Source organism: Rhinolophus ferrumequinum, chromosome 6 (genome assembly GCF_004115265.2).
Source record: "Rhinolophus ferrumequinum isolate MPI-CBG mRhiFer1 chromosome 6, mRhiFer1_v1.p, whole genome shotgun sequence".
Taxonomy (NCBI): Eukaryota; Metazoa; Chordata; class Mammalia; order Chiroptera; family Rhinolophidae; genus Rhinolophus; species Rhinolophus ferrumequinum.
Window position 1 is genome coordinate 57,195,712 of NC_046289.1, and position 24,284 is coordinate 57,219,995.

General features: G+C 33.7%; 1 protein-coding gene across 8 annotated transcripts in view; it reads left to right on the forward strand.

Moving 5' to 3' along the window:
* GABPB1 (GA binding protein transcription factor subunit beta 1) overlaps nt 1-18,797 on the forward strand; it is a 57,129-nt gene extending 38,332 nt beyond the window's left edge. For 4 of the 8 annotated variants that reach the window (XM_033108420.1, XM_033108413.1, XM_033108416.1 and 1 more), the window contains exons 7-9: nt 8,026-8,211; nt 11,027-11,142; nt 17,250-18,794. In XM_033108420.1, the coding sequence (XP_032964311.1) occupies nt 8,026-8,211; nt 11,027-11,142; nt 17,250-17,402 (455 nt within the window). In that variant the 3' untranslated portion in view covers nt 17,403-18,794. Of the gene's footprint in view, nt 1-8,025; nt 8,212-11,026; nt 11,143-17,249 lie in introns of all 8 variants that reach the window. The other 4 variants (XM_033108419.1, XM_033108414.1, XM_033108418.1 and 1 more) reach the window with 4 other exon arrangements.
* The last annotated feature ends 5,487 nt before the right edge of the window (nt 18,798-24,284 follow it).

The following is a 24,284-nucleotide window of genomic DNA, read 5'->3' on the forward strand; positions in this document are numbered from 1 at the left end:
TCACATAAAATTAATCTTGATGTTAGTCCAATGGGAACCTCATAAAGGACATCAGTCTAATATAATGCTTTCATTATGAAACCAAATGATATTGCTGTCTTTATGTTACAAGCAAATGCAACTGCAGATTGTCAATGTTTAATGATTAGAATAGATCATTGAATGCTTCCTTGCTAGCGTTTTTTTATGTAAATATTTCCTGTTTTATTCTTTCCTCATAAACCTTTATTTTTCCAAGTATTTAACTTGTTTGAAATGTTTAAATCTCCATGTATAAGTTTCATGATTATTTATCGCTTTAATAGAAGTGTAGAAAAATTGGTAAGTCTCAATATACCCTGAAGAATTTGCTGCTGATGTTCATTTTTAATAAATGACTGGTTTTGTTGGGAAATATATATTTTAGTTCCTGAGCCCATAGAACTATGCTAATGTTCATACTTGTAATAAATAATTATTAGCTCTATCTGGGTTTAGGCCAGGACAAAAATAGATGATGAAACAATTGATATTAACCATAAATTTAATTGGCACAATGAATTATAGAAAAATAATAGCTAATATTTATGCGATTCTTGCTGTACATGCTTGCTACTGTGCCAAGTGCTTTATATGCATTACCTCATTTTGTTCTCACAGTAGTCATCTGAACTAAGATACTACCTTTGAGCATTGACCAAGATTTAATTTTCAGGTTTAAGGTTTCAGAAATATTTCATTAGTATATCCTGAGTTGATATGAAGGATTGAGTCACACTCAGCCAACTCCTAAGAAGGTGATACATAAATCAAAGTGCTATTATTTATTTTTAAGGGAGTATGCAACTGTCTTTTGACACATGAAATTAACTTACGTTGGAAATAAATCAGTGAAAAAATTTACAGGTTTTAAATGTATACACATAAAATTTTCAAAAAACTTGTTTATACTGTCCTTCAGAATTTTGGAGTGGAGTGATTCAGGAGAAATATCAGGTATCTCAATATTAATATAGTAATTGTCATTCTCTTTTACATTATTAAAACACTGGTAGAACTTCAGCTTGGAAATAGTTGGGAATTAACTTGTTAATTAATGTACCCAATGATTAGAAGGCTGTCTTCCTTTAATATTCTCTAAGTCTAGTTTTCTATTAATTTGAATTCCTCTTAATTAATTTGAATTAATATGATGACAACAAGAGTAAAATTCTTAAATTTTGTGTGAATCAGAATCATTTTCTTAATCAGTTCTACCCCAGTAGATTCTAATTGAGTAGGTTTGGGGTGGGGCCCTGACATCTATATTTTTAACATGCTCCCAAAGGTAATTCTGATGGAACACCAAAGTTTAAGAATTTGACCCCAAATTTAAAAGGTCTATTTCTATTATTAAATTTGGTATAGTGAATATATAAAGATTATAAGTGTACTATACCATAGATTTGCTTGAATAATATACATTTGTTAATTATTTCATATATATATATATATATATATATATATATATATATATATAAAATATCTATTCAATTATTTATGGGCCACATAGGTGAATCTCTAATAAGGAAAGTGTGTGGGAGAGAGCAATGGCTTTCTTAATTGCTTTAATAGTGAAATATATGGAGGTCTGCCAATTAAGTTCGCGAACTCATCCTAGAAAAAGTGCTACATATCTCATTGCTGATATCACGACGGTCACCTTCAAAGTACTCCTCTCGGGAAGCTCTGCACCAACGCCAGGGCCTAGTCCACCCTTCAAGGCAATTTTGGAATTCTTTCTGGAATGGCTGTCAGAGCTGTCGTCATATTACCCTTGATGAACTGAATGTCATCAAAATGTCTTCCTTTCAATATTTCCTTTATCTTCGGGTAAAGAAAGAAGTCATTGGGGTCCAGATCAGGTGAGTAGGGAGGGTGTTCCAATAGTTATTTGTTTACTGGCTAAAAACTCCCTCGCAGACAGTGCCGTGTGAGCTGGTGCGTTGTCATGATGCAAAAGAAAAGCCATGAATTGTTGGCAAAAAGTTCAGGTCGTCTAACTTTTTCACACAGACTTTTCATCACTTCCAAATAGTAAACTTGGTTAACTTTGTCCAGTTGGTACAAATTCATAATGAAGAATCCTTCTTATATCATAAAAGATTAGCGACATCATTGCATCAAGTTTGTGAACTTAATTGTCAGACCTCGTATCTAGATACTTGCTGCTTCATCTTTTCAAGAGTTGAATAATTAAGGAGCAAGGTTCAGGTAATTAGGATATAATTAAAACAAAAATGTGACACTAATTATCAAGACCAGATTTCTTATGTTGAAGTGAGAAGAATGTTACATGTTGAGCACTTTAAAAATAAGGCAGAATACATAACTATTCACTGCGAACAGTCTGTAGATCCAGTAGGGTTTACTTATCTAATTTATGTACCTCTTTACATTTTCTCTTATTTATATACACTATTATTCTAACACATTGATTTCTGATCAAACGAATCAGAAAACTTGTAGATTATGGGAATTCCTATGAAATTGTATCTCTTAACAGATGCTGATCAGTGAATATTGATAAAATCGTGGTTTAAAAAAATTAGTATTACCTCTGTTTTATTAAAGAAAAAGAATTGTTTCAGGGTACTAAGTGTGGTTACCTACTTAAACTGATTATGTATCTGCCATATTTGCTGGAAGTTCCTATAATTAGGCTTGATAATTTTAAGTTATGTTTTTCTATTGACTGATATTTCATCTTGTACCATATTAGTAGTCTGTTTTGCAGTCTATTTTGGCTCCTTTTTTTCTGTTTAGTATTTTGGTTCTTTTGCTTTATTTGATTTGTTGCAGTAGTTACCTAGCCAGGTAGGAGATTTAGCATCAGAAAATAATGTACAAGCTCTGTGTGCTTAGTCACAATTGAACAGATCATTGGACTAGCAAGACTTGTAGAGGTTCTGTTAACAGTACTTTATTTAATTTTTTTTCTTATGCTCTCATTTCACTAATTTTGGGAAAAGCAAGCATTTTCCTGAAACACACATATTTGAAGTGTTCTCATAGTATATTTTCCTATGCATGAAACTAAAGCGAGGTTTTGTTTCCTTTTCAAGGTTTTAAGCTTGGAACTTAGATGTCTCTACTTCAGAAGTAGAATGACCAGGCCTTTTACAGCCAGCTCTTAGCTGCTAATTTTCCAAAGAATTTGTCAGCAAACTTGAAGTTTAGTACTCCAGTATAGGGAATGTAGGAGGGAGACTAAAGGGGAGAGTTACGGTTACATAGGAGGAACATGTCATCTTGTTAGAGAAATGAGAAATAAACATGTGAAAGGGCAACGAGTAGTTTAAAAATTGTTATATAAGAACTTTGTAAGTAAATTATTTAGACAGTTACTGTCATTGTTCCTCAGAGGAAAGAGATTACCTTTAGCTAGAGTTGAGGGCATAGGGTTGGTGGAGTGGGATTGTGCCCTAAAGCATGGATGGGATTTAGGGAATTAAGCTACCTTTTTCCTCATAGAGAAACCCACCTCTATGTAGTACACTATTTATTAATACGCAGAGGCAAACCTACCTTTCTACCAAAGCTTACAGGCTACTCTGTTATAGGTGTTTCCTATTTGAAAAATCAAAATTCCAGGAAATGCATACTCTTAATTCTTTTCTTCCTACATTAAAACACAAACAAAAAGTACAAATAATAATTCATGGAAAAGGATATATCAGGTTTGTGTTAAGGAGTAACTCAAAATTGTTCTCGTGCCAAAATTTCCATTTATTGGTTTACAAACAGCTGTTCATTTATAATCAGAAAAGTATTATTCATTCATTGAACAGATTTTTGTTGAATATTCGTTCATATTCTGGGTGGTATGCTAGGTGCTAGAGAGAAAATAGTTCAATTAGATACAGTTCCAGTCTTTATGGAACATGTAGTCTTTTGGTAGAGTGAGATATTAAAAGTTATTCACACAGAAATAATTGTGATTAGTGTTACATATAGAGTACAGGGTTTTAATTGAGTCGGATAGATCAGAGAATCTTTTCAGAGACAAAGACATTTAAACTAAAGATTAAATCAGAATTAGTAGAGCAGAATTTGGGGAAAAAACATTTTAGGAAGAGAGACACGTGAAGCTTTTGAGGCAGGAAGAAACTTGTCCTTTCAGGGGACTCAGAGGCCAGGGTGGCTGAGCCCAGTGAGTAGGAGAGTAACTCACATGATTGAAGGTAAGATTATACAGGACTTTGCAAGCAGTTACTTTGGCAGGCTCTGGAAGGGAGTTTAGTTGGGAGTCTAATGCAGTCAGCCATGGAAGACATAATGCTACCATGTTTCCCCGAAAATAAGACCGGGTCTTATATTAATTTTTGGTCCAAAAGACGCATCAGGGCTTATGTTCAGGGATGTCATCCTGAAAATTCATACTAGGGCTTATTTTCCAGTTAGGTCTTATTTTCGGGGAAAAATAGATTTGCAAGTTATTTGGATTGTAGAATCAGAAGTTATAATTGGTTAGATACAGGCCTTATATCAGCAGTATAGTTTGTCTGGCCCTTTTAAAATAAACGCTTTCGTAAAACACTATTTTATGGCTATAGCCTGTAGTCCTAGATGGATTTTGCTTTTCTTAGCCTTATTCTTTCTTGTGGCCCGGCCATATAATCCTTTGATTAAATAGACATCTATGACCACCCTTCTGCTAATTGTTAATGAGATGGTTTTTCCAAAGGTATAATGCATCTGGTGGTTGTTTTCCTCCTTTCTCCTAATAATAGTTAAATTTGAATCAGGTCCCCTTTGCACATAGTTCTTTTATCTATTCCTAAAATAGAGCAATAAAACTGAATTGACTTTAAGGAATGACTTTCATAAGATTGTTTTGTTTTTGCTTTTTTCAATTTCAATTGCAGACATACTACCTTTGAAATGTTATTTTTTCTTCAATAAATATAGTTTCTATTGTTGAAATACTTATATATAGAATTTTCAGTCTTCTAGAACATCTTAAAGACAGTTTTCCCCTGTCCTATTTGAATGTTTTGTGTGTGTGTGTGTGTGTGTGTGTGTGTGTGTGTGTGTGTATATATATATATATATATTTTTTTTTTTTTTTTAAATAACACTCTTTTTAGGCTTTCTGTTTTATTCTTACATTTTTCGACATTTCACTTTTGGGTTCTTAAGGTTTCTGGGGGGCACTTTGTCTTATACAGTTGGTTTCCTTGTAATTTCTTCAATTCCTTAGCATAGCACAACTTAAAAAGAAAGCTTTTTAGATGAAAGGCAAGCACTGTCTTATTTTAATGACAGGCATTGCAAATAGTGCAAAGATGAAAGTTCTAGAGTTGTGCCTTGATTGTGTGTGATCTCAGAAATTTCTTACATATGATTATGCTTTAAAATATTTACTGCTTGTAGTTAGCATTCAACCAGAGTGAACATTTCTTTTATGTGGATATTTTTTTAAAAAAATCAAAGCAATAGTTAATGTATTTGAAAACCTTAGTAGTTGTTCTATTGAATATATTACTGTTTTATTCCCTACATTTCATTTTATAATTATCTTCCTGAAATTTCCTTAAGTGCTCGATGATAAAGTCTAACTATAGTTTAAGACATACAAAAATGAGAGAACTCAAAACATAAAGGTTGTTTGCATTTTGAGTATCATCTGCGATTTGTATTGTGACTCTTGAGTTTCAAATAAAATAGTAACAGGGTTGCAGCCAGGCCTGTTGCCATGAGTGCATCCTTGAAAACTAGGGTCCTAGTGCTTATCTTGACTTAAAAAAAGGAATTCATATACTAAGGGCCTCGCTCTGTCTTTAGTAAATCCTGTGGTCATTGATATCCAGAATGTTCTGCTGGAAGTTGGTAGTAACTTAGTATGTTTCAGAGCAACTGTGTATCTGAATAGTAGCATGACTTCAGGAGAAAATGGTTTTATTTAATTACACTTTTGGTAAAGTGTTGCCTCAACACATTTAAAAAACCATATAATTTAGAAATAGTTTTTATGCCATTTCTTCTTTCAAATCTAGTTCTATTAAAACATTTTTTATGTTGACAGTTTTCAAAGCCATGGAATAATTGGAGGATGAACTTCATACCTTTCCCTTGTATTTACCAACTGTTAACATCTTGCCACACTTGCATGTTCACACACTCACACTTATTTCACTAAGTTATCTGCGGGTAGACTGCGGACATCATAAGACTTCATCCTGAAATACTTCAGCATGTATATACTCAAGAACAAGGACAGCCTCCTACATATTCACAGCTCCATTATATTTTCTAAAAACATCAACATTAATTCAGTAACATATCTGACATGTGGTCCATCATTCAAGTTTCCCCAAGATGTCCTTTATAACTGTTTGTTTGTTTTTCATCCAGGATCCAGTCAAAGTTCATGTATTTGGTTATTGTGTCTCTTTAGACTCCTCCAATCTAGGACAGTTCCACTGCCTCCCTTGTTTTTTATGACATTGAAATCTTGGTAGAGTCTAAGTGAGTGGTCTGTAGGATCATCCACATTCTGGATTCATTTGTTTCTTAATAATTAGATTCAGGTCAAACATTTCCAGGAGGAACCCAGTGATATTTTGGAATCTCCCATTATATTACATTAGGAGGCCCATAATGGCAGGTCAGGCTGATAACGACCACTTGGTGAGAGCGGTGTCTCTATAGGCACATTTTTCTCTTTGTGACTAATGCTAGTCTTTGGTGTGTTACTTTGAGTATATGTGTATATCTTCTTCCTCAAAACACTTCATCTATTAGTGATCTTTTCTTGACTCAATTATTATATCGATGGTTACAATGATGATTTTTTCTTATTTTGTTAGATATCATTCTTCTATCAGGAAGATCTTTCCTCTTTCCCCATTTCTCTCTTTTCATTATGAAGTATTATTATAGGTAAATGGATTTTTTAAAATTCAGTGTGTTATCGTCCGTTGATGTCATTATTCCTTTTGATGTTGTTTTTTATTGAAGTGTAACATACATACAGAAGAGTGTGTAGATCTTAAGTGTATGCTAGTATAATGAATTATCATAAAATGATCACACCTGTATAATCAGGGCTCAGTTCATAAATGGGAAGTACGCAGTATATTTGGTGTGTCTGATTTACATCACTCAATGTGATTTTTTTGGTCAGATTTATCCATGTTTTGCGTTTAGTCACTTACATTGCTGTGTGGTATTCCAGTGTATGAATCTACCATAGTTAATTCACCCATTGTACTTTTAATGTATATCTGGTTTGTTTCAAGTTTTTGATTGTTTTAAGTAAAGCTGCTCTGAATCCTCCTGTGATGTCTTTTGGGATCAGTAGTTGTTCATAGAGTTGCCTGTGGGAAAGGATTTTGTCAGCATTAACTTGTGATTTCTTTACCCAGACAAAGCCAGGAGTGCTGTTTTCAGGTGCCAGAGTCCCCTCTAAGCCTCTCATAAAATATTAAGAGCATAGCTTTGGATTTTATTGATATAAATGTTAATATGTTGTATTATTCACTGTCGTACAGTACAAGATCTATGTGCTACTTATTATCAAGGTAACCCTTGTTCACACAATCCAAAAAGGGAATACTATTTACTCTTTCTTCTTTAAGAATACAAATTGTCATGTTTCATTGGATATGGGAATGTTTATCAACTGATATGTAAATGGAGTATAACCACATACATAATTCTCTTGGATTGTGGAGTTTTATTAAGCAGGTGTAAACTTTGTCATATCTTTGGTCTTAGAAGATCTTACAAATTTTGTACCTTGTATACTAAATGAAGAGAAATTGTTTATTTAAACACACACATGCATAGATAGTTGGAACTCACTTTTTGTAAATTGTGGGACTTATAGTCAACTGTTTACGTAGACATGTACAGCACTGCTGGAGACTAAAATTTAAAACCGTGTAAAAGCTTTTTTGTGTAAGAAAGAAGTGGGAAAGCAAAGGTACCAAAGGAAAAGAAACTTCTATTTGTACTTGTATATACGTTCACTGATTTTTACTTTTTTTTTTTTTTCTCCAGTAGTGGCTACAGAGGAAGTAGTTACTGCAGAATCTGTGGATGGTGCAATTCAACAAGTAGTTAGTTCAGGGGGTCAGCAAGTCATCACAATAGTTACAGATGGAATTCAGCTGGGAAATTTGCACTCCATTCCAACCAGTGGCATAGGTCAGCCCATCATTGTCACCATGCCAGATGGACAGCAAGGTTGGTAGTAGGCATTTATATAAAGTTTGTGTTTATTCTCAATTCATAGGAAATCATGATATGTTTTTCAAAGCATTTATTTTTGCCTTAAATTATATGAGTGTTTTCTCTGAGTGTATACCAGATGGAAAGAAGAATTGGCTCCCATAGGATTCTGGGTGGAAAATGAGCTTAAATAAATAATTCTGCATTGGACAATAATTTCCTAGTCCCTTTTAATGCAATCCAGATATCATGGGCTTTTTAAAATATCATGTAAGAAAAGGCTACTTAAGAAGAAGTTGGACTTAAGACTCGAAGTAGGAATGTGATGGCAACTTTTAGCAGTTTTGTTGATAATTTTTCCATTTTTTTCTTCTTCGAAGCCACAGAGAGCAATAAGATGAATGAAACAGAAGCCCCAACAACATTTTCAGAGAAAGTAAAAGGATGAGAAAAATGTAAAATTCCATATTTTAAGTGCTGCCAAAAACATCTAAGACCATTACAGCCAGGCAAGAGAACTCTCATTAAAGCCCACAATGGTGCATCAAAAAAAAAAAAAAAAAAAAAAAAGGGTTGAGCTCAGAAATACGCATAAATATACTTCCAGCAAGACAGGGAGGGCCCAGACTGAGTAGGAAGTGCTACAAACAGGGCTGAGATAAAATAGGGCATGAATACTAGAGGAAGCAGGAGGAGGTACAGAAAGTTCTTATCTGAGCAAGCACTGCCCTGTACTCAATTCCCGAAAAACAAAAGTTATGTGCACACACATAACCTTTTAGAAAATGGGCAGGATGGCAGAGACCATGCTTCTTCATGGCCAATGAAGGGATTATGAACAGGAAGGGCTGGAGGTAGAAGTTCTCCTAAATTAGTTTTGGTTTAGTGACATAGGAGGTATGATACTATAGAGAGACCAGATCTCAAGGAAAGAGTTTGTCGCTGTAGCAGTAGAGGAGGAAACCCTTGACCTGAGGAAGGCTGAGAGGCCTTTCTCCTGTTCTGCAGAAATCTGCTGATAAGCTGGTGCGAGATTTGGATCAGGCCCTTATGCTTTCACAAGCTTTAAAGAACTAATTCCAATTATATAGAAAAGAAGAAAACTTTCAAAGTATTTGTATAATGCAGCTATAACAGTGTTTCCAAAACCTGATATGTATACAGACAGACAAATTTCATTGATGAACAAATGTAAAGAAAGTGATGGTTTTGAATGGGAAGACTCACTATCATAAAGCTCTTAATTTATCCTGAGTTGTTTTATAAATGTGATATGAAAAAGAAAACTATTAGTTTGCTAGGGCTGCCATAACAAAACAGCACAGAGTGGGTGATTCAAACAACAGAATTTATCTTCTAATGCTGGAGTTTAAAGTCCACGTGAAAGTGTTGGCAGGTTGGGTTTCTTCTGAGGCCTCTCTCCCTGTGGCTTACAGATGGCTGCCTTCTTGCTGTGTCCTCACATGGTCGTACCTCAGCTGTCTGTTATCTGTGTCCTGGTCACTTCTTCTTGTAAGGACACCAGAAATATTGGATCGGGCCCCACACAAGTGGCCCCATTTACCTCTTCACCTTGTTCAAGCCCCTATCTCCAAATACAGGCGCATTCTGAAGTACTGGGGTTCGAAGTTAAACATTGGAATGTTGTAAGGACACAATTCAGCCCATATCAAAGACAAACAGGTCTTTTCCTGGAATCAGGCAAACAGGTTCTAAAGTTTATATTGATGGGGTGAGGAGGGAAAAAGAATAAGGAAAAATCTGGAAAAGAAGAGCAGTAAGAGGAACCTAGTGAATATTAAAGACTCCATAATTTAAAAATGTGTAACTGACATATGAGTATGTACACTATGCAGACAGTCCAGGGAAACAGATGCAAGATTCTCAAATTCTTTTTGAGTTAATTTATAAGTGTAGCATAATATGATATGAGTTAAAAGAAATAAAACACTTTAATTCTCAAAATTTCTGTTTTAAATGTTATATTTAAATGTGTTAAATAAATATTAGTTTTACTTTTTTCATTTCTGTATACACTTATAAATAACAAAAAACATTAAAGGCTATGGGACAACTATAGTTTTCCTCGTTGATTATTAAGATTGCTTTGCATGGTTTCAGCTTGCACAGTCTTTTTTATTGTCCTGTACTGCTATGCAAAGCAAGGACAGCTTCTCTATATATATTTACATTTATATAAAGAGATAACTAAAAATTGGACAAAGTCCAACAACCCAGTAGAAAAACAAGCAAAGTAAATAAACAGACAACATTCAAAAGGGTGTATCCATACAGTGGAATATACAGCTAAATAAAAGAAAGCTCTCTATCTACTGACGAAAGATATCCTAGATATATGGAGTGAAAAAAGCAATTACAGAACAATGTATTTATGTTTGAATATATGTTTTGTATGTATGCTGCCTTTTGTGTAAGAAAGAGAAAAATGAGAATGGAAATTCATGTTTGTTTTTACAGAAATGAACACAAGAACAATATACAAGAAACCAATAAAAGTGATTTTCTGTGTTAAAAGGAATGGAGTGAGACCTCTCAAAATATACTTGTTAAATACTGTTTTGATTTGAGTCATATGAATGAATATATTATCTATAAAATTTTAAAAAATAAGTAGATACTTTAAAGAATGGGTTGTTTTCAGTAAAAGAGCAAGAAAATGAAGCAAATATTGACATCTTCATAAAAAGCAAATCAGTGTTTTGAAATTATTGTTTTAGAATATATTTTATATGAGTTGCGTCAATAGTGTCAACTAGTTTTATTTCTACTAAACCTTTCTGAAAATAATGTATACATTTTTTCATTTTAGTATTAACAGTACCAGCAACAGACATTGCTGAAGAAACTGTTATAAGTGAAGAACCACCAGCTAAGAGACAATGTATCGAAATAATTGAAAACCGGGTGGAATCTGCAGAAATAGAAGTAAGGAGTCTTTTGCCCGGTGTGTTTTGCTGCAGTCATCCAAAATAAATTCAATTTGCTTTTCTTTATTTTTTTTTTTGTCTTTTATATTTATTACTGACAGTGTTGTTTTGATACAGAATGAAAGTACATAGTATTATTTTGTTTAATTTTTGCCTTATACATATAGCAAGCCCTCAATAAATAAATATTGAATGAATGAATGAATGAGTGAAGAATTTGTTTGTAACAAAGTTTGTCATCCTGGTAACATTGGAATGCCTTTGGTCTTTACACTCCATCCTTTATTTTTCATTAAATTTACATACATCCTCACAAATCACTAAAGGAAATGTTACTATATATTAACTAAAAATTTTTTTTTCTTTCAAAAGTGAAATGCAAATGCCTATTTGGGCTGGAGGATCCTCTTATAGAAGGTTGATATTTGTGAACTGGGTGATTTATTAAAAAGCTGTAGATAGATAATTGCTTATTTCACTATTAAGTTCTCTAAGGAAATTAAATTTAGACTAACTTCTCGGGGGATTAAACTTTTTTCCCTCTCCCAAACTAGATTGTAAGTGTAAACCAGTTTGTAAGTGTAACCAAACCATAGTTACCGCACAGATTTTTTTCTTACATCACTGTAAATAAAATTATGTCTTCCAAATTTGATATTAACTTATATCAAATGAAAATAAAGTTATTCAAAAGTTATTTTGGAGTTTTTATGAGAATTGAAAAAGCTAATATACTTACTATACACATATAATATCTGATACATGTAAATAGTAAGTGTTGGTGAATATTTAAGGTTCTTGTTACCATAGAAAAGAAAGAATTGGGGAAAAAGTCACTAAAAGGTGACATAATTCTGACTGAGGACAATTAGAAAATATCCTTGCCCAAATTTATTTAAATGTGATACTGGTATATCTTTGGCCACAATCACAGAGTATATTATTGAGTTAAAAAGATTATCTGATTCATGGTACAGCCAGAATATTTGGTAAAATTATGACTTTAATTATTGAGGATGAGTGGTTTTATTCAAAATTTAAAGTGACATTCAGTACTGAAATTCTTACATACTAACAAGTTATTCCATTGACCAGCATCAGTGACTTACTATTTAATCTTTTTAATATCTTTTTCTGATATGTCAGAGGATCTTTTTTTCTGGCATATAAGGTGAAAACAATTTTGTCATGTACTTTGCTTTAACTGTTTAATAAAACATTTTTAAATTACTTGACTTTTTATTAAACATAAACTTACTCAAGTCAACAAATTGTATTTTGCAAACATTGAATGTGCAGTCTGTATCTTTATTTACCTATCAGCCAGTGCAAGTTGCTGTTTTCCTCAGAGTTCCACCTCTTTCCTCTCATACAGTCATTCAGAGAGACCAAGGAGAATAACTGCAAATAATAGGAAAGCGTGAATTGAGGCATATAAATTAACTAGAACCAAGGAGATAGAATTTCAGGGTGATGGAGTTTCAGCTTGGTACAAAGAAGTGTTTTTTTGTTTGTTTTGTTTTTAGTAATTAGAGCTTTCTGGTAATGGAAATCTTATTCTCCATTACCAGATATGTTCAAGCCAAGGTTGCATGATTTTAACTTAGCGCTATTACAGAGAGATCTTAAAGCATACAGTGAGTTTAGATGGTAGAGGTGGGTTGGGGTTATAGAATGAAGAGGGACCCCTAGTGTTTTCATCAAACCTGATTTCATCAGGTAATCATTTCCTTATAATACATGAAGTGGTTCTATTTTCTTAGATGACTAATAGAATTGTCTTGGGGCAGATTTTTATACTCCTCTCTAAGTGACAGTTTGACTATTCACCCAAAAAAGTTTCTCTAAGGCCGCGTTTCTCAACTGGGACAATTTTGACCCCAGGGGACATTTGGCAATGCCTGGAGATATTTTGGGTTGTCACAACTAGGTGTATGCCACTGACATTTAATGGATAGGGGTCAGGGATGTTGCTAAATATCCTACGACGTACAGTACAGCCCCCCACAATAATTATCTGGTCCAAAGATAATCAGTACTGAGGTTGAGAAACATTGCTGTAAAGGAATTAAAAAATTAACTTGTTATACAGAATTTAACATGTTTGGGGTTTCTCTGTGTATCCCCACAACTACCAGAGTGACTATAAAGAAAGTGCTAACAATTTATATTTACAGTTTCCTGGCTAACGTTGGAGAGGTTTATCAGTAATTTCTGGAAAAATTAGTTTAAATTGTAGAAAATTTTACTGTAAATGTGGCTTTTACATCTGCATGATAGCAATATAGGAAATGAAGTAGGTTTGTTTTTCAGAGGGGAGGTATGAATAAGACACCGAATTGCAATAATGTATGTCATTTTGTTATCACCCATGCATATTATTGCACAATATATATGTGGAAGAAGTGTGCTGCTTATGGATTTATTCCATAAATAAACAGCCTATTCTGAATTGAAATTAACACCATTCTTTGTACATGTGGGAGGAAGGAGATGTAATTAGTACATTAGGAATAACAAATTTTTTTTCTATTACTTAGTTGTGTGAATTTAGGAAATAGTTACCCTTTTCTTTGCCACGAAGATTATAGAGATGAATATGTTTATCAGCAAGTTTTATTTACTTTTATGAACTATTTGTGTCCTTTAACCAGTGGTAGATTGGGATTCTTAGTGTTCTTTTAAAAGTTGATTTCTGTAAAGTTTATCATTTGATACAAATTTTGATACAAAAAGTGTTTCATTTGATACAAATTTTTTTCAATCTGTTTTTTTTTATTATTGAATATCCTTTGATCTAGCAAAGTCTAGAGTTTTTTATAGTTATATCTCTTTTTGATAATTTTCTCTAGGGCTGGAGTAGGCAAAGTTTTTCTGTAAAGGGTCAGACAGCAAATATTTTTGGCTTTGGCTATACAGTCTGTGTTTTACTATTCATTTCTGCCATTGTAGCTGGAAAGCAGCCATAGTCAATTTGGAAATGAATAGATATGGCTATATTTCAATAAAACTTTAAAAACAGGATCATATTTGACCCATGACAGTTAGAAAATAGATGCTTACACACAAGCAAATGAACAGCTCACACACCCTGCCCAGTTTCTCTCTTTGTAAAGACATTTAATGGTGAGAATATATGGGGGTGAAATCAGATTTAGGTTTGAACTATATAATTTTCTGACTGTGATTTTGGTCAAGTTATTTAACCATTCAAGGCTTAGCTTCCCAATCAGTAAAAGGAGAAAAATAATAGCACCTACATTATCAGACTGTTGTAAGGTTTAAGGAGAAAAACATGTGAAGGACTAGTACATGGAAGACATATAGTAAATCCTCCGTGAATGTTAATTGCTATTATTCTAAAATTTATATTGAGGTGTGATAGAAGATAAATCACCATAATGATTTTGTTGCTTTATAGCAAAAGCAAAATAAATTTGAATGTTAGAAAATTATATATTAATATGATAAAATTGTTGAGATAATTACTACTAGCTGAAGCAGAGTTCAAGAATCTTGTTTGAAAATAAAAAAGCAAACTCAAGTCTTTCCTTGCTCGGTTATTCCATTGCCTAATGTAATAATGATGTATTGCTTAGGTTTGGAGTTGTTGTGTAAGATAAATACCTTCTTTTATTGCTACCAAATCTTGTTTATCATTAGGATTTATTTTCCTTGGAATTCTCCACTGTTAGACTGTTAAAGGAAAAATACTTTAGTATTACATATTAGTAGACTAAAGTATGTTTATTTTAAAATATCAAAAGCCTTTTTAAAATTGTGGTTTTATTGCAAAAAGTCAAAGCCATCAGATTGGCATATCTATTTAAATGTAAATCTCAGATGTCAGTCTGCTGCACTATTTTATGTGTGAAACAACCAAATTACTGTTCTCATGAAGGAAGTGCCTTGCATGTAATATATGTTCAGTAAATATTTCACAAATAAATTTAGAAACGGTGTCTTTGAGTAAGAAGTGGTATTTTCTACTTCTAAGAGATTTTTGTTTTGAAAAGTGAGATGGCAAAAAAGATTCTCTCCCCAAATACCTATATTCCTGAGAAGTGAAAAAATGAAAACATTAAAAAAAAACTTTAATAATGTTGACTATGCTTTCAAACTTGAGGATTAATTAGGGTAGTGCTAATGATCTTTGTCTCTCAGATTTTACAGATTCATTCAAGAAATGCGGTGTAAAATGAGTCTTTTGTTTGACCTAGTAGGCAGAAGGGAGCCATCCTTTTATATTAAGATATATTGTACTAATGGAAATAAAAGTATACAGTAAAGAAAACAGGATTAAACTGTGTTCGCTGCTACACTGTTTACCTCACTCAGTTGCTTTTATCTTCTGAAATAATTGAATCCCTTTGCTGTTTCTAAATGTCAAGAAATAGCTGATACTAGAAGATACCTTAGAGTATTTGTTTTAATATTTCCTACCATATCAGAGCAAATTTTTTTACCCATATGCAAAACTTTGGCTACCAAAGGATCTTATTTCTTAACACATAAAATTTTAAAACACTTATGGAGGATTGTGAGTGCCCGTGCCCCACCTTGCCGGAGGTGGGGTCTCGTTCCTGGGAAAACAGCACCTGTTCCCCACCCTTCCCTTCGGTGTACTCACTGCCGTCCATAGTTCACTGCCAGGGGACTGATGACAATTGCTTAGATGAGGCTCATCTCTTAGGTGTTCTTTCTGACTTGCTCCTACTCTGTCATCTTGCCTGGAAAGTAAGGGTAAGAAGGGGATAAGAAAAGGGCAGCAGGGTAGAGTTTGGGCATTTCTTAAATTGGAGACGAAGGGCACACCTTTCTTCTACTTGTACATTTTGTGTAATTAGAAGATTTGAAGACTAGTATAATCAGTCACTCCCATATTTGATGGCTCCATGGGAAAAATAACTTGTTGGATCTAGCTCCATCCTAGTGTGGGGACGGGAGCGGGATCCCACGAAAGCCAGAGTATTAAATGTGTTCCTCCTTGTGGACCAGGTGAATAGTGAAGAGGAGGGAATGTGTGGTGTTCACAGTGGACCAGGGTAACAGAGACAGTGGAGGAGAACTTCCTACTGTCCTCTTCCCCATCAGCCTGCTGACACCTCACCTTCGGTCCCCTCTGGTCATGTGTCTTGTCCAGTGTGAGCCTGGCCTTTCTAGTGATTAATGGTCCTCATCCCCCATTCCACTAAGAGGTCCTGGGCCTCTATAATGAGGTTGAACTTGGGCCTGTGCAAGTTGAGCTTTTGTCCATGTGCCTACTGGAGGTACGGAAACAGAATCTGAAATGTTTTTCCTTGTTTTTTGTTGAGGCAACTGAATAGAGGCAGAGTGAGGAGGATAAATTATACCATTTTTATTGGAACAGATTTGTTTCAGCTCTCAATTGAGGACTTGAACACATGTATTTTATACCTGTATAATACAATGAGTCACAGTAGAGAAATTAGTATTTTATTGCTTTGCAAAATGGTATAATTTAGGAAACACTAATCTAGACCGGCACTTGTCATCTTAGAGATGAATCTTGCTTGCTATCATAGAGAAAGGTAGTTTTAAAAACAGTAGTATTAGAATCTCATAAACCTGACTCCTTACCGTGTTACCATGGGAAAGCTACATCGTCTCTGAGTATCGTTTTCCTCATCTGTAAAATGAGCATTATATCTATCTTCAAGGCTTATCGGAAATCACCTTGTTTAGTCATATAATGGGTGCTAAATAAATAGTGTTTATAAGTATTACCTTTAGATAAAAATATCACAAAGATGTGAAGAGGTGTGGTTGTATATTGCCCTCTTTAAAGCTCTTCACTAGTTTTTGTAGTACATATAAAAGTACAGGTACCCAATTTGGGTTCATTATGTTAGTCTTATTTCTAATTAGGAAATTGTTTCCTTGAGGTTAGAAACTAATCTGTATCTCACAGTGTGGAGCACAAAATTAGGGGCTTTAGTAGCAAATTGGTTGAAAAGGCAAGATGTCTAGGAAATAGGTGACTACTTTTAGCTACTACAAATTTTTTTATTTAAAGGATGCATGTTTATATGTATTAATAACGTATTTGTGCAAAAATTGAAAAACCTTTTTTTTTCAAATCAGGAGAGAGAAGCTCTTCAGAAACAGCTGGATGAAGCAAATCGAGAAGCACAAAAATATCGACAGCAGCTTCTAAAGAAAGAACAGGAAGCAGAGGCCTACAGACAGAAATTAGAAGCTATGACTCGTCTTCAGACGAACAAAGAAGCAGTTTAATTGAACATGTAGTTTGAGTTTACTTTTGGTCAAGAAGGAATACAATCTTGAACTGTACATAATAAGGTGCAGTCATGGGAAGACAGAATAATAGAAGAGACTACAGATTGATAATTGGACTTAAGCCATGAGCTCTGAATTCTTGTAACATAAAACTTCAGAAGTTGTGAAATGTATTTAAAACTGAATTCTGTAAATAGTTTTTGTTTTTTTACAGTTCCAAATGAGTTGATAAAGATTGTACAAGAGATCCAAAAACACAATAAGCCACTGTTTTTGTGTATTCTTTTTGATTTTAGTACAAACCTTAATTTCTCAGAAACAGAACAGTTTTAAGGGTGATCGTTGTTGATTAGACCAAATGTGTAATAATTATGTGGTGGACTGATGCTGGAATTACTCCTGTAGGTATAAACTTCTATATGAAAAGAAGATTCTTCCCGGGAAGTCTTTGTACAGCTTTAAGTTGTCTCAGATTCTCTGAAAGCATTTTTTAGAAAGCAGATTTTTATATTTGTTCATCTTCAACTATACCCAAGTAGATTTACATGTATGTGAAGCAAATATTTTTTAAACTTTGTGTTTGTACATATTCTGCATGTTTTATAATTTCAAAATGCATCACTTGCATAGGTATTTTTCCCACAAAAATGATGGAAGTTAACTAGGAAAAAAAGCCCTTTTATTCTGTAGCTCAACTAAGTAAGCTAGCAGCTGGTTTTATTGGAGTGACAATGTTCTTGGAAGGAGCAGCTTACAAGATAACTTGAATTTGCAAACTGCAAAATCTATGCTTTTTTTGAAAATTTCATAGTGGGGACGTGAAACTGTATTCTGTGCCTTCCATCATGATTTCCACATGAAAGCACTTTAAGGCACTAAATTTTAAGATAATGTTTTTGGAAAAATTCAAAAATTCTGAACTATTTAATGGACTCATTTGCCCCCAGGAAGTTATTGTTACGGAAAAAAAAAAGGCTTTTGTATGTAGAACAAGAGCTTTTTGTACTACAGTGATGCTATAGGTTTGTCTACCATAACTTTTCCTTTTCCTTGTGAAAGCTATTATGTCTGTGCTGCCACAAACTCTCATCACAATATTGTTGAATTCCACAATGTATGGACATTAAACTCTGACATACTGTTCATTCTTTTTTTTTTTTTTTGTAAAACATAACTTCAAACATTTTTCCTTGCTTTATTTTTTAATGTTTTATTGCTTTATGAACATGTTTAACCTTGAGACCCTTCTAGATTACCTATACTGTGTAAAGAAGCCATTACCCTTAAAACTGTACTCTGGCCTACTTTTCTATTTTACAATTAAATATCTTTTCCACATATGTTCAGTGTAGACTTATATTTTGACCACATTTTATTCACACATTAAAATTTTGTTCTGTCCATTACAGATGTATTTCACCATATGAAAATATTATATATTCTTCACGTTGTGTCTTAAAAGTCCTTGAGGTAAATCCCTGGGAATTTGTTAGTTCTCTCACTGGAGTTATCGGTATAGTTGTTAATGTAAAACAAGGATCTGTATCAGCCTGATACTTGCTATTTGGAAACTCTTAGGAAGGTTTTAGGGCAAATTAAGAACTCTATAAGAAAGAGAAAAAATATTTTTCAGTTTTCTAGTAAATTTGACATAAATATTTTAAGTTATCTAAAACGGTATGCTTTACAAATGCCAGGCCATATTTTCAGTAGCATGAAGCTACTTTTTCTGTGTCTGTTTTTCATTACTTTAGTGCATTGATGGATTTGTTATGTTAGGCAGGGTGCCCTGATATATGCAGTACTGGAGCGGAGAAGGGCCTGTGTGTTCACCCCAGAATGCAGCCACTGTACAGTCTAGCTTCCATACCAGGTTGGCCCCGAACACCCTTGATACCAAGCTTCCGAAAGCTTAATTTAATGCCTTCTTTGAATGCTAGTCTCACGTTCTGCTAGAGACTTAACCTGGTGCAAGAAAGAATTTTAATCTATAATAACATCTGGCATAGATTGGAGAAAATAATTGGTATATTAAATAAATGTCTATGATAGAATCAGGTGGATATTCAAATGTCTGGGGGATGTTCACTTTTTTTCAGATCTGATTGTTACGTTAGGCTTGTCTAACTCCTCAATCATCTACCCTGATTCACTGTCCTATGAAATCATTATTTAGACAAAAATTTATAACTAAAACTTACAATGGGTTGCCTTTTTCTGTTTTTCTTTTTAGCTCCTGTTTTCAGTTGGACTGGAAAAGTTTTGCATTCCAATCATTCTCAATGGTGTTCTGAGCAAAGGATTAAAAGAACTCAGAATAAAATAATATAAAAGTTTTTTAGAAATCCACACTTCATGTGTTTTCAATGCGTAATGATAGATTTGCCACATTGATGGTTAATTATTTCCGTTTATGTGTGAACACCTTCCAGAGAAACTTAATGAGAGAATCAAGCCCTAATTCCCTAAACAGTAGGACCTAATGAATTTATTGTAATGAATTAATTTCTTTCCTATACATCTAGAATAATACTGGTTATGTACTGTCGTAGACTTTGAGCTCATTAGATGACTACCTAATTTCTTGAACCAGATTTAGCACTTGCCTATGTGTAGTCGCTAGAATTCTAGGATTACAAATTCTATCTTGAGTCTAATGCTTTGGGAAAGCTTTATCTGGGGAGTGGTATCTAGAGGGACTATGCTTCTCAACTAATTTTCATTTACTGTTAATTTGTTTTATTTATATCTTAATCCTCAAATGGGTTTGTGATGTCGATTTTTTTCATTGGCTTTTAGGGATTGTTTTCTTATGTCAATCTTTCATGATAGGAATGGCAGAGTAGTTATTCTTTCACTCTGCCACTGGATTGCTCTATTTGCTTGTAGTGGAGGGTTGGGAGTTGGGGAACTTCTATGACATTCAAAAGAGCAAAGTTAGAGAAGGGAATACACGTGAAATCCCATGTAATCTGGACTATACTTGTTTCTAACAAAAAGATCTGTGCACAAATATATTTATCCAAAACATCGCTAATGAAAATCTGTGCCAGTATGTTTCTTCAAGATCATTTATGATACTATTTATTTATTGAAAATTAGAAGAAATCCTTGCCAATAACAGGAATTGATGAGTTGATAGACATAATCATGGATGCTTTATGCTGATGTGACTGATTTTTTTTCCTGCATTACTCTATACAAAGTTTCTTGCAGATAAGATCTACAAAATTTCTCTGTGTCTTATTACCTGGAAGACCTTGAGAACTGACTCAAAATATATCAAGAAGAAAAACCTTTTCAGGTAAAATCACAAAACAATTGTAGAAACCTTTATGTCCATATGGATGAGTTCCCAAGGCATTAGCACCCAGGCTTATATAACAAATAGAAAAAAGTCCTTTCTATTCAGCTCGCTTCTGTTGAACAAATAAATCCTTCCATCATGTCAGGTCAACTTAGGAATGAACTAATTAATATATTTGTTAGTTCATTAAATAATATTTACTGTACTTGGATTTCATTATAGATAGCTAGCCTGTTGTAGTTTTGAATGATGTTTGCTATTTGCTTTCTCTATGCTAGATGAGGACGTCTCAGTGCACATGGAGTCAGTTTGACGTAAGCTCTCTGAATTCATTTTCAGATTACTCAGTATCCTATGAGGGAAAACACAGTATCATCACTGGAAATATGTTTCTGGTTCCAAATCAAAATGTTGATATCAATATTTTTGTGACTTGCTAATTTTTTTGTATGCCAAATAAAAGTAAAGCTTTCATTTTTGTATTACCATTTTTAATAATTATTCTAGACTTGCCATCCTTATCATAACACTCAAGAATTATTTCAAATTTAAATTGCATTCACTTACTTTGCTATAGAAAAATATGTAGTAAGAAAGTTCACACCTGAGTGAACCTATAGTCTCTCTTAAAAAAAAAATTCTCAGTCTGCCAGAGAACTGACTAGTTCCAAACATTTCTTCCCAGTATCACAGAGACTCTTGGCATCGAACACTGAAGCATATTATGACGAGTGGTTACTATCTTGGTAGGTACAATTCAGTACTCAGATTTTTTTCATTGATGTTTTAATAAGAACTTCAAAATATATAGAAAAGCACAGAGAATAATATAACAAACATTCATGTACCTACTACCCCAACTTAATAAGTCTTAAACATACTTTCTTTGCTTCAAATCTTTTAAAAAATAGAATGTTACAGACGTAGTTGAAGTGCCTTTGTTCCCCTTCCTCATATCATTTCCCTCCCTCTCTCCTAAAAGACATTTATCTTGAGGTTGAAATGTTTTGTTCTATCTACATTTTCATGCTTTTACTACATACCAAATTTTATAAATATATGGTAGAGTTTTGTATGGTTCTTAAATTTTATTAAAGCTCTCTAATACATGTGTCATTCTGCATGTTTGTTTTCTCAATTCAATATTTTGGACATGTATTCATGTCTGAATATCTAGTCATTCATTTTGGCTGTTACATAAAATTAAATAAGAGTACACCATAATTTACTTATTCTTTGTTCTATGTATCGATAGATCACTTCCAATTTTTTTGCTATTGCAAACAGTACTGTAAGAGTATCCTTATAATCTGTTCTCTCCTTATATGCAGGCATGTGTTAGGTTTCCCCAGATGGAATTAATAGGTTGACGTTAGTCAATTTTACAAAAACCTGATATTGCCACACTAATATTTTTGCCAACCCACCTTGGCATGAAACCGTTCTCATTATTTTCACTATCACTAGCGAGGTAGAACATTTTTTCTCTCTTGTTTCTTTTCCATTAGTGTTTATTCTTCTGTGAATTGCTAGTTTGTAGCTGATTTTTTATTTGGTAGTTGTTTTTCCTTGATTTGATGAAATTTAATATTTTTCTGGAAACCAATGCTTTGCTGGTTATATGAATTTTAAATTATCTTCTGCCAGTGTCTGATTTATAAAAATGTTTTGCTTATGTTGTCTCAGTACATATTTACTGAATATCTGCTATGTACAACTCAATACCAGGCTGAGGGAGAATTCCAAGTTGTATATGAGTCTAACACTCAAGGAACTGATCTCTAAAGGTGGGATGAAATTTTAATTTACAACTTGATTCTTTTTTCTCTTTTAGCTAAATATTATCTCCTTTTTATAATGTATGCTTTTCCAGATAACTAGCTAGGAAAAGGTTTGATTTTCACACTTACTATTTTTAAAAAATATACTATCTAAGGCAATGAGAGATTTAAGTTCAATAAACAATATTTCTAAGTAGCATTGGTTGGTTGTGTGAGTGTGATAAAGATAACATGATGAAAGTGTGAGAAAAAGCTTTCTAGACCTTACGTATAAAATGGGAGAAAGTAGGAGGAGCAATTTGCTGTTGTATTTTCAGCATATAATGATGAAATTGTGTTTGGTGGCTGTGAAACTACTTCTAATACCCTCTGGATGACTGCCTCCTAACTAGATTTTTAGTCTAGCTGAGTTCAGTTCTTTGAAGGCAAAAAGGAATAAAAATGCAAATCTGATGTTACTCTCTTGCTTAAAACTATAAACATTTCCATTGCCCTTGGGGCAAATCTAAATCCTAAGTGGCCCTTCACAGCTTTGTTCCTTCCTAACTCTCCAGTTTCACTTTGTACTTGGCTCTCTTATGTACCACTTTCTACTCCAACTTGACTGGAGTCTGTCTAACTTCAGGGCCTTTGCACATGCTGTTCCCTCTGATTAGCTTTCTACACCCTTCATCTACCTGTCATTCAACTGTTAGGTCTCAGAATCAACAACATTTCCTCATCAAAATTTCCCTTTCTGCCCCCAAATTAGATAAGGCTCCCTGTCACCTTTGTATGCCTACTTGATACCGTATAATGCCCCTTTCAAAAAAACCTTTGTGGCATCTGTCCTCCTAGATTATAAGCTCTACATGGCTTGGGTTGGTGTCTCTCTTGATCTCCACTGTATCACCAACTGTAACAAAGGAGAGGCCCTATAAATATTTGTTGAGTAAGTGGGCAATTAGGGGAACATGATGATGAAGAAAAAGTATCTATTATGATGATAAACCCATTTATTGTTTTCCTATCCTTGTTACTGTATTTTTTCAGTTGCAGAATTCTCATTTCTTTTTTATTTAATTTTAAAGTTTATTGGGGTGACAATTAGTAAAGTTACATAGGTGTCAGGTGTACAATTCTGTAATACATCATCTATATCTCACATTGTATGTTCACCACCTGGAGTCAGTTCTTTTTCCATCACCATATATTTGATCCCTTTTACTTCGTCTACCACCCGCCTCCCCCCTTACCCTCTGGTAACCACTAAGCTATTGTCTGTGTCTATGAGTTTTTGTTTCTTCATTTGTTTGTCTTATTCTTTTGTTGTTTTCACTTTTATATCCCACATATCAGTGAACTCATATGGTTCTCGACTTCTTCAGTCTGACTTATTTCGCTTAGCATAATGATCTCCAGATCATTGGCATTATCACAAATGGCACTAGTTCATCTTTTCTTATGGCAGAATAGTATTCCATTGTGTATATATGCCACGTCTTCTTATAAGGAACTCATACAACCCAACAACAAAAAAAACAATCCAATTAAAAAATGGCCAGAGGACCTGAAGAGACATTTCTCCAAAGAGGACATACAAACGGTAAAATAGACATATAAAAAGTGTTCAACATCACTAATCATCAGAGAAATGCAAATGTAATATCTATAATATGTATATGCACATATACATACACAATTACATATGTTATTTACATATGAGGTAAGGTAAAAAAGTTCAACACAGGCATAACTGGAGTTGTAAAGGAATAGAAGAGAGATAATGGAGCAGAAGCAACACTTGAAGAG